This window comes from Mytilus galloprovincialis, chromosome 1 (assembly GCF_965363235.1).
Source record: "Mytilus galloprovincialis chromosome 1, xbMytGall1.hap1.1, whole genome shotgun sequence".
Taxonomy (NCBI): domain Eukaryota; kingdom Metazoa; phylum Mollusca; class Bivalvia; order Mytilida; family Mytilidae; genus Mytilus; species Mytilus galloprovincialis.
The window spans coordinates 15,185,131-15,197,363 of record NC_134838.1 but is presented as its reverse complement, the minus strand read 5'-3'; the positions used below and the strand labels follow the sequence as shown (position 1 = coordinate 15,197,363).

The 12,233-nt window shown below is 31.3% G+C and overlaps 1 protein-coding gene across 3 annotated transcripts in view; it reads right to left on the bottom strand.

Annotated features, from left to right (window-relative positions):
* Positions 1-1,187: 1,187 nt before the first annotated feature.
* LOC143066735 (4-hydroxybenzoate polyprenyltransferase, mitochondrial-like) overlaps positions 1,188-12,233 on the bottom strand; it is a 52,261-nt gene continuing 41,215 nt past the window's right edge. For 2 of the 3 annotated variants that reach the window (XM_076239549.1, XM_076239561.1), the window contains 4 exons: positions 12,148-12,233; positions 7,409-7,542; positions 5,314-5,502; positions 1,188-2,094 (listed from right to left, as the gene is read on the bottom strand). In XM_076239549.1, the coding sequence (XP_076095664.1) occupies positions 1,942-2,094; positions 5,314-5,502; positions 7,409-7,542; positions 12,148-12,233 (562 nt within the window). In that variant the 3' untranslated portion in view covers positions 1,188-1,941. Of the gene's footprint in view, positions 2,095-5,313; positions 5,503-7,408; positions 7,543-11,606; positions 11,738-12,147 lie in introns of all 3 variants that reach the window. The other variant, XM_076239554.1, reaches the window with a different exon arrangement.

Below are 12,233 nucleotides of genomic sequence, written 5' to 3'. Positions count from 1 at the left end.
GATATATTTAGAATATCTCGTCATACTGATTTTTCCAGATTGTAAAAGAAACGTAAATAGTGTAAAGGAGAGCTCGATATACGATAATTTCGAGAGAAACAGAAGGGAAATGTGTAAAAAAGTGTTTAAAGTCAATTTATTCATTTGTGTCTCCCCATCTCATCATTCTTAGTAAGATTTGTTGGGAGGTTTTCCACACTATAAAAACAAAATGAATGATGTGAGGGAATGTCACTCTGGTCAACCCCATTGAGGATTGACGGCTTGAAGCCATCTTCCCCAAAAACCCTGTAAATATTATTTAAGCATAATTTTCTTTAAATGTTGGTATCTTTTGAGAAAAGAATCAGAATGAAAACAAAGGTATCATTTCATTTTACCCTCACTCCAGGACTAGGGTCCATATTGCAATCACCTTGTCTGGTGTCTGACAAATCATTTTGTCATACAATTTGGCTGAACTATTGAATAGAGTGACTTGATATATAGTCGGTCTCTTGATAGTGACGAGTTCTATTGTGTAAGTAAATCTCTTACCTGCAAGACACATCAGAGTATTTCTTTTTTGTTGATACTTGGGAATTGTTCAATAAGACGAAAGAAACAAATATTTTCATCAAACTTTTCTTAAGAATCACTAACCAGAATATTTCCTATTTGGTCAGTAGCCTGATAGTGATGAGTGCTTTTGTTATATGTAGAACACCTACTTCCTATTTTCTGATACTTAGGTATTCTTAGCTCAACTTCTTGTTCCTTCTGACCAATGTAAGGTTTGTGCCTTCTGACCAATGTAAGGTTTGTGCCTTCCAAAGGAGAGATTTGTACTTTGAAGTTTGTTTTTTTTAAATCGTTTTTCTTGTTATCTAGATACCTGGTAATCAGGAGATGTTTGAGATGTTTTTAAACTTTTCTACTAAATGCATATGGTTGTATAGCAGCTCATGAATATAGAAAGAAGTCTTACATCTCTGGCTTGTCTGATTTGATATTTTCTGATCATTGTAAATTCCTTTTGCTCATTCTTTTAAGCCAGCATAGTTTATTCTATGGTTTAAGCACCTGTTGGATACTGACAACCACTGGATGAGCTTATTTCGTTGCTATTAATGCTAGTTTGCTGTCTCATCTTTGTAAACCTCTTATTTTCCTGGTATGTGAATACTACTGTCAGCAAAACAAAAAACTTTATGATAAATTTTTAATTTTATTTAAAATTCATTCAAGTTTGTAAACATACAAAATGATGACACAATAAATATATATATTTCATTAACAACCATGATTCACCCATATACTACTATCATACATTATGCTCAGCTGACTGTATTGCTCATTGGTGCTCTAAATACACAAATGTAACAAAAGTATTATATCTATCGGAAACATTTCTTTGAACTCAAACATTATTAAGTAATTTCATACCTGTATTTTCTCTTAGTGTCTTTATCCATGGAAATCTATTTTGGTATTGTATAAATTTTGTTTGCAGTTAAATCAGAGCAAATCAATGAATCTTTGTACCTTAGATTCCTCATTTCCATTCAGTTATTTTTTTTTTAATTCAATTGATATGAAGAAAATTTAGATAAACAAATCAGCACCATTGTGGCCATCCATTTTGTTTGTTGAAAAGTAAAAATGTAGGCTTTTATAAACAAAACTTCATATAAAAACAAGAAGCTCTGGTATGGTTGCCAATGAATCAACTCTCCATCAGATGTTTTGTTTAGATACACTTTTAAGTTTAGTTTAGGAATGTAATGTTAAGGTTCAATGGAGATAAAGAATTGAAGAATGCAACGTGATGGGCATATACCGGTAGTTAACTGGGTTCTTTCATCCAGAATATTTAACAAAATAACAGATTAAAAATATATTGTTACAAATCTTATTGTCATATAAAATATAGAAAAAAATAATCAGTTCAAGATAACAATTTCATTCTACATTATCAAGTTGATCATTTTTATTTTTCTGTGTTTTCATCAATGTTCCAGTAACTATGCCGATAAACATCACAAAACCAAGTCCTGTATTAGATCTAAATTTTGCAGCACAATCATCTGCATTGTTCAAATCTACTGTATATAACTGTAAAAAAATAAAAACAATTGCATATTAGATAGGCTACAGATAATTTCAAGACACTACAATAGATTATGATTTCACATTTAACAACTTTATTAACTAACAAGAGGCTCTCAAGAGCCTGAATCGCTCACCTTAATTCTTTTGGTTAAATCTCTCATCAATGATTATTTTGGCTTTTCAATTTATTTAAATGTTTTTTGGATCGTCCTATTTTCTTCAAAAGCCAAAAAAAATAATCATTTTCTCCTATGTTCTATTTTAGCCATAGGAGCTATGTTTCTTGACATACAAGGAAATAAAATATAAAATTTATACTAGATACTCTGAAACTCATTTAGCCTAAGTTTGGCTGAAATTGATACAGCAGTTTCAAAGGAGAAGATTTTTTAAAGTAAGTCAACATGATGAACAAATTGTGAAAAAAAGTCTTTAAAGGGCAATAACTCCTTAAGTGGTCAATTGACAATTTTGGTCAATTTGACTTAATTGAAGATCTTACTTTGCTGAACATTATTGCTGTTTACAGTTTATTTCTATCTATAATTATATTCAAGATAATAAACAAAAACAGCAAAATTTCCTTAAAATTATCAATTCAGGGGCAGCAACCCAACAACAGGTTGTCTGATTCATCTGAAAATTTCAGGGCAGATAGATCTTGACCTGATAAACAATATTACCCACGTCAGATTTGCTCTAAATGCTTTGGTTTTTGAGTTATAAGCCAAAAACTGTATTTGACCCCTATGTTCTATTTTTAGCAATGGCGACCATGTTTGTTGATAGATCATAACTTCGGATACAATTTACAAACTAGATACCCTAAGGAACATTAAGTTAAAGTTTGGAAGTATTTGGCCCAGTAGTTTCAGAGGAGAAGATTTTTGTAAAAGATTACTAAGATTTACGAAAAATGGTTAAAAATTGACTATAAAGGGCAATAACTCCTAAAGGGGTCAACTGACCATTTCCTTCATGTTGACTTATTTGTAAATCTTACTTTGCTGAACATTATTGCTGTTTACAGTTTATCTCTATCTATAATAATATTCAAGATAATAACCAAAAACAGCAAAATTTCTTTAAAATTACCAATTCAGGGGCAGTAACCCAACAACAGGTTGTCTGATTCATCTGAAAATTTCAGGGCAGATAGATCTTGACCTGATAAACAATATAGTCCCATGTCAAATTTGCTCTAAATGCTTTGGTTTTTGAGTTATAAGCCAAAAACTGCATTTGACCCCTATGTTCTATTTTTAGCAATGGCGACCATGTTTGTTGATAGATCACAACTTCGGATACAATTTACAAACTAGATACCCTAAGGAACATTCAGTTAAAGTTTGGAAGTATTTGGCCCAGTAGTTTCAGAGGAGAAGATTTTTGTAAAAGATTACTAAGATTTACGAAAAATGGTTAAAAATTGACTATAAAGGGCAATAACTCCTAAAGGGGTCAACTGACCATTTCCGTCATGTTGACTTATTTGTAAATCTTACTTTGCTGAACATTATTCCTGTTTACAGTTTATCGCTATCTATAATAATATTCAAGATAATAACCAAAAACAGCAAAATTTCCTTAAAATTACCAATTCAGGGGCAGCAACCCAACAACGGGTTGTCTGATTCATCTGAAAATTTCAGGGCAGATAGATCTTGACCTGATAAACAATATTACCCCATGTCAGATTTGCTCTAAATGCTTTGGTTTTTGAGTTATAAGCCAAAAACTGCATTTGACCCCTATGTTCTATTTTTAGCAATGGCGACCATGTTTGTTGATAGATCATAACTTCGGATACAATTTACAAACTAGATACCCTAAGGAACATTCAATTAAAGTTTGGAAGTATTTGGCCCAGTAGTTTCAGAGGAGAAGATTTTTGTAAAAGATTACTAAGATTTACGAAAAATGGTTAAAAATTGACTATAAAGGGCAATAACTCCTAAAGGGGTCAACTGACCATTTCCGTCATGTTGACTTATTTGTAAATCTTACTTTGCTGAACATTATTGCTGTTTACAGTTTATCTCTATCTATAATAATATTCAAGATAACCAAAAACAGCAAAATTTCCTTAAAATTACCAATTCAGGGGCAGCAACCCAACAACGGGTTGTCTGATTCATCTGAAAATTTCAGGGCAGATAGATCTTGACCTGATAAACAATATTACCCCTGTCAGATTTGCTCTAAATGCTTTGGTTTTTGAGTTATAAGCCAAAAACTGCATTTGACCCCTATGTTCTATTTTTAGCAATGGCGACCATGTTTGTTGATAGATCAAAACTTCGGATACAATTTATAAATTAGATACCCTAAGGAACATTCAGTTAAAGTTTGAAAGTATTTGGCCCAGTAGTTTCAGAGGAGAAGATTCTTGAAATAGTTTACGACGACAGACGACGACAGACGACGGACGCCAAGTGATGGCATAAGCTCACTTGTCCCTTCGGGACAGGTGAGCTAAAAAGGTGTGTAAAATAATAATTTGGTGTTTTCCATAAATATCATTGATACCTTATCCAGAGTTACTGTCTCTTGATTGTCTAGCAACATCCCCATATAATGGGGCAAGGTGCTAATAAAATAAACAGATGATATATATATTCTATTTAAAGCAGAATTTGTATTATGCTGTTTTCAATTTAACAGTATTTAACTTATCTTCTAAAAGACTACTGGACATGCTTTATTACTAGTACCAAACCAGTATATTATGGTTTATATCAGACTACCAGATGTGCAGTTATTGCAACTCCTGTTTTCTATGATCTACTATGCTTATTTTGATTGATTGATTGGTAAGTGATTTCTTAACAGCATATCAATACAAAAAGGCTATATTGCAGCAACAGAGAATTTAAAATCTAAACAAAAGACAGTGTTTTAAAAATCAGACAAAAGGCCCTATCTTCTGAAATTCTATCTGATAGATTTCTTTCTGTTTATAAAATAGTATTTTTCATGAATAATCTATGCATAGTTGAGCTTTTTTGCACAAGCTCAATTTTGTACAGCTTGAAGCTTGAAAAATAACATGGTGACACATACTTATAATTATATATTTGAAAAAGCAGGGTAAATCTACATATTGGCAAAGTATCAGAAAATTGTATCAGAGGAATTATTTAGGGGTGATCCATTGGTAACCTTATATGGAATTGCCCATCTCTTGATCTCAGATCTACTGCTATTGTTTACATAACTTACCTGATATGCTAAATGAGCAGCTGTTATTGATACACCAGTATAATACGGCCAGGTCTGATCTAATGCTACCCCTGTCAATGTCAAACCTCCAATCATTATAGTTCCAAAACCAGTCAACCAATGCTTTGTCTTATCACCAAATTTCAATGCTGTTGATTTGACCCCAATCAGCATATCATCATATTTATCCTGAAAAAAAATTAGTCTTATTGAAATTACTTTTTATTTAAACGTTCTGAAATATTGTACAGTATGTTGAAGTACAAATGTATTTAGTATTAAAATATATATATATACAAATGTATATCAATCATTTAAGCTTATAAATCATTTTATACTAAACTAAAACACTACATTACATGTATGTTTCATTAGGATCTCAATATTATATTTTATTTTCTTATTGAATACAAAAGCTTTGACTGCACATCATGCTTAGCTTATCAGTGACTTAGGTTGAAGAACACAAAGCTTGATAAAACTCTTATTTCATAGTTTTAGCTTCTTTGAATAATTCTATAGGGCTGTAAAAGCATTTCTTAATAGGAACACAAGTTGTTGATTAAGAGCTGCTCTTTTACTGTTTGTTCTTTACAGAGAGGTAATGTTACTTGAGTGTTGACATCAAAACTTAGTTTTTTTACCAATCATATAAAATGAAAGCTTCGAAGCTTTTTCAGCATTTTAATCTTCTTTACATCAAGTCCAGAGTTAATAAAAGCAACCAATAAAATGAGTGCATATCCGTTTTGAAACATTTAAAAGTAATCATAATAGCCAGGGATCAAACTTATGACCTACACATGAAGCAAGACGGTCTCCACAAGGCCATCAAATATGCTGAATGTCAGGAAATGTGCAGACAAAAATACCTTCAAACAATAAAAGAGAATGAGCCCTAAAAATGACTAAAAAGTAGATTTACTCTGAAAGGGATCCTATGCAAAAAGTTAAGCTCTGAAAGGGATCCTATGCAAAAAGTTAAGCTCTGAAAGGGATCCTATGCAAAAAGTTAAGCTCTGAAAGGGATCCTATGCAAAAAGTTAAGCTCTGAAATAGTCATTCAAATTGATCAAAAGATTTGATGGTGATAAGTATCCAGCTGCAAGTATTACATGCATACACAGGATAACAAGTTGATATACCCTTTTTTAAATGTGTTTACCGTACATACCCAGTCAGACTATATAAAATTACCTTTCTCAAGTCTTTTCTCCTGATTTTTACAACATTGAGTAGGTTTGTTAAATTTTAAGTACTTCCAAATTGATTGTATACTTATCTACAGAACGCTGAACTTGTAATATATGACCTGATTATGCAGGTGAACTTGTTACAAATACATTATAAATAATCAGAAAATATTTTACTTTGTAAGAATTTCAATCCCATGTGTTGGTTCACTGCTGTAAAGTACACAATCAGGGTTTACATATAATATATTATGGGTACAGGTATTAATCTGTGATGTGCTGAGGTAGGAAGAACTATATATATTTCTGAACAAACAAGACATTTTAAGATTACTTTTAAAAAATGTCTTTGTTAAGAATAGTAGATTTTTAACTTTAATTAATATCTCTTTCCAAGACAAAAAATTACTAACCAAAAAACCATAACTTTTTCAAGTGTGCATCTTTTTCCCAAGAAATATGCAGGAAATATGTGGTCTATATTATAAAATACTACCACATTTTTGTGGTTATTTCACCAGTGTACACAAAAATAAATAGGGAATTATTAGAAACACCAAATGAGTTAAGGTGTACAAAAGGAATGTGTATTTTTGAGCACTTGACTATCAATTAAACTTTCTTCATTTACAAATAAAAACAAATTTTTTTAAATTTCTAAATTTCTAAATTGTACTAAATTCAATTTTTACAATTTTTAAAGAATGTCATAAATAAAAGTACAAAACGTAACAGAGAAATCATACTGGAATATTAAAAAAAAAAACTGAATTGAAAATAAATATAATTGAAGTGCTTCACTTACCTGCTTCAAACAACGTACCAACAAACTAGAATTAACAAACCAAAATGAAGTGCCAGGAGAACAGAAACCAAATCTATAAGTTGTATATCTTACTCACTTGATGAGCATATATTGTGTCATAGGAAAGAGTCCATGCCATACTGCCAATATAAAGGGGAAGAACAACGGTCCAATCTATCCCGCCTGTAACTGCAGCCCAACCTAACATAGTCCCATAGTTGAAGGTTAACCCTAACAACAAATATGCATGTAAATGATAAGAAAGCCAAGCAAGATTACTGAGCTACAAATTAGGACTGGTCTCTAATGGGGTGTCCTGAATAGCCATAGCAAATTGATGATTCCATTTAAGTGACCATTCCAAGTAGTAATTATAGAAGATACCAGATACCACATGTATATCTTGAGGGTTGGTTATTTTTAGAATTTGTGCTTCTATGTGCTCTTATGATATCCTACTTCAATGTGACTTAAAATCACCATTTTACTTCAAACTCAATTTCTCCTCCAAAATTTAGATGAGGTATTTGGGCACATGGGCTCCAAGTAGCATGTATTGCTCACGCAGCTACAATACCTCTTTAGAAAAATGCAGTGACAAAATATTTTGGTTTTCAAAAATGCTAAGTTATACTATAGATAAAAAAGTCTGTTAATTTTTCACAAGAATATTTTAAAATCACAGCTTAAAGTTTTTAAACATTTCACAAACATTCCGATTGCCGAAGAGCTTTTTGGTTGAGAGCTGATCTTTTTTAAATTTAATATTCTGATATTGAAATTGATTATAGGGAGGATGAAGTCATTGTTCACCTATTAGTATTTTCACCACCTCAAAAACACTGCAAGATGTTAAGAAAACTATAGATGACAACAACAAAAAAAATAAAAAAATGGTTCAATTCTGCCAAAAATATTTTTTTGGAATAAATTTTTGATGCTTTTATCTTTTCTAAGTAGCAGTAGTCACCAAAATAGTTGGGAATTTGAGTTCTTAAAAATTGTGGAGAAAAGTGGCTTTATACTATCCTTTTTGATAGATTTTTAATCAAATTTTCTATTATCAATACTAAAGAGTAATAGTTGAAGCTTTTGTTTGGGTTGGCAATTATCTTTCCTAAGACAGATTGCAAACCTGCTATAATTTTTATTTTTTGTTTTATTTGGTTGCAATTGGTTCAGTGGTTTCTGAAGAAAAATTCTGTTTTACATTTAAATGAACACTGCATTTTCATGAAAAGAATGAACAGATAACAAGTGATGGCAACAGCTAATATTGGTCATTTCATGATTTGGACTAGCTACAGCCAAAAGCAGCAAGCAAAGATCTACTTCTATAATGCAATGTTAGGATCACACATTTTAAATCATTCTATTTTAAAATCGCATCTTGAAAGCACAAGTACATCAAAATTTTAGCTTTTATATGAGTTTTAACATTTCAATTTTGTACAAAGTTAATATCAGACATTTCAACTTAACGAATAAAATTATAATTTACAAGACTGAATGTCATATAAAATATTAAGAATTATAGGTTATGATTAATTGTCAATTGTCAGTGATGGTCTGTTCACATCAGTAAACCCTGGTAAAAAAAACATTGTCCACCAGACAAAATTTCTAGTGGACCATCCAGCAGTGCTGCACATTTCCTCAAGGAGGAATTGAAGTCCAATGTAATAATAAATACAATTTACTGTAAATGCAGAAATTATTGCGAGGTTTTTATGATGGTGAATGATGTGACTGGATGAGTATTGCAATAATACAAACTCACATTTTGATATCTAGATATGTTCATTTGTATGAAGATTTTTCTGAAATCACAATGATGAATCTTCCATTTTTGTGTACCTCCAAAAATTTCTGAATTTACTGTAAATTCCTAAAGTTTACAGATTATTATTAAAGAATAATATTTACAACAACAAAAGAGTAAATGCATATGATTGTATAATTTTGTTATAAAAATAAAGATAGAATAAATATCCCAAACTCATATGAATTTTGCATTACAATGCTTGATTAATCAGTTGTAATTATTTTCAATATCTTTGCTTATTAAGGGGTTTTAAGGCCAAAAGAAAAGAAACTGACTTGTTATTAGATTTATAAACACCCTTAGATAGATTAATTGATAGTTAATTGATTTGTGTTAAACACCACTTTCATCACACCTGGTTATATAATGGTGGTCACTTTATATTGGTGGAAGAAGCTAGAGTACTCAGAGAGAATCACTGACCTTTGGCAATAAAACTGGTAATCCTATTCAATTAAGATCAGAGTCAAATGCACCTTGCCACAATCCCCATTCAAACTCACAACTTCATCAGTCCAAAAAACCAACATATTTTCATTAAGTAATTTATAAACATTTGTACTTCAAATTGACATACAACCATATATGACCATTGTTCTAAAATAAAACTCTCCGTCCTTCCACAATTATTCTAAAGGAACTCCACTTGGTTTTGACATGAATCACATGCAATAACATTCCAAGAAATCATTAATATAGATGGATTCATTTCTCATAAAAAAAAACTTCCAGGGCACTTAAAAACTGGCAAAATATATGCTTTCTTATAAAAATACATATTAGAAGTGGCTATTCTATGATATCATTTTCCTCAAGTTAAGTACAAGTATAAGAGTTTATCTTCAAAAGTTTTTCAAATATTACATTGAGTTGACTAAGGGTGCTACCGTTTACCTGTAGCTCTTGTTCAACCAGATTGAAACATTGACAATACAATAGGGACATTTAAATTGACCAGTTGGTTTTGTTAGATTTAAATCTACCTTGATGCTACCTGTAAAGATTTTTATTCACCTAACCAAAACTTTCAGCATGCTTTTTTCCTGAATTTTTTCTTGACCTAGGATTATTCTATCAAAAAATTAAAAGAGTAGAACTGTTTATGGTTTTCATTGTTTTAAAACCCTTGTATTGATAATATTTCTAAAATTTACCAAAAAATTGATCTAACACTGACACACCAAGTCCGAGTGGGATAACTATTTTACATCCCAGCTGTTTTTGATTAGACGAAAAAACCATTTACAATTCATACAATCTTGTTTAAAACACCATACAACCATTACAGTATATTATATTTCATATATTACTATATGATGTATACCCTTTATGATCCCCAAACACGATGAGTAGATATCAAACAATGTCAACTCGCCCCACTTGCCAATCGGCCCACACTATATCGCCACTTTATAAAAAAATCGCCCAACTCTTGTTTACCGACTCGCCCCACTTTTGAAAAAGTGTAAAATCAAATTGAACAATCAGTCTGTAAAATCACTTATTAACGAAAAAGGTTTAAACCCCACTGAATAAAGGTCTGACAACTCGCCCCACTTAAAAATAGATCTTGCTTCCTTTAAGTATGTCAAATTACTATCAATTCGTATCCAGTTGTCCTGGTGTAGTGGTAAGTGACGTGGCTTGATATGCTAAACGTCTTAAGTTCGAATCCCAGCATATACATGTACACTGGATTTTTTTCTACGTGAATTTTGATAGATAGTCTTTTCCGTATAATTAACTATAAGTTTTATAGTGGATTTGACATTCCCGCCAAAATGTTACAGAACAAAGGAAAGCATGCATAACAAAGAAACTCAAACTGGGGTGATCTGGCTCAGATCACCCCTGTTAGAACAAAGGAGCTGGGATGTAACTATTGTATTGTCAATGTTAAAATCTGGTTAAACAACAGCTACAGGTAAACGGTAACACCCATAGTCAACTCACTGTAATATCAAATTTATCTATCCCTTAATTAAAATTCTTTTACCACTAAATTTATTTATATCAAACATATGACACTTTTTTGTATTAACGGTCATAAAGAATTGTTGGAGCATGCTTTCATTGTTAGTGGTATATTTTAGGAATCTATTTGATTTCTGATATGAAGCAAAGTATTATATCACAAGCATTATAATACATAGTTTATAAAAGATGAGAAAAGAATTTGTGAATTACACTAGCAGAAAAGTTAAAGGAGCTAGCAGATCTATACAAGTTGCAAAAAAAAATCATGCTTCATGCTTATACAACAAACAGACCATGGAACTTCCTGTTTATATTTTCTCAAAAGTATGGCACAACCTTGTGGGAAAATTACATTTTGATAAGCTAACGACCAATTTTAACCGACCATCTTAGGCAAAAACCCACTTCTAGAATTTTTGCCTGTGATTATAAGGACTACAATGAAAGTTTACCATATCCAAGGCATTATTAAAGTACTACAACTGTTAGGTACCTGATGGGAATAAATGGAATCGTAGATCATTGTGTACAAAACACAAGCTAAGTAAAGGGAAGCAACTGGTGTTTGAATACTTCCTTGTATTGCAGACCAGGCTATCAGAACACCCCAATTTAAAGTCACTCCTAAAATAGAAAACTAGCATGTATACAACAAAACATACAAATGTTATAAATCATTTTATAGAATAAATAATACCATTTTTCTAGTATCTACATGTATAAGAAAAAAACATTTATGTAATGGTAAGATATTGAGTAGTCTAAATACGCTCGTGTTGCATTTCATGTTTTCTTAATATTGCTTGAACATCAATTCTGAATAACATTACAGTTATACTGTGCTTTTTAATTTTCAGTCAAATTAAATTGTCTTCTATAATTTACAATGTTAACCTTGAAAATGTAAAGTATACACTGCTTCATGTATAAAATATTTTCGATGTATAAAAACTTAGTACAGTTTATTTTGTTGCAACCAATTCTCTGTTGCTTTAACTAATATATTTCCAGCAAAATTTGATTGCCATACTTACCTAGCATTGCCTGTGGCCAGAATGTTACCCTCTTGGCAAGTGGATATGTAATGACCAGGACCATAGAAGCTGCTCCCAAAACAACA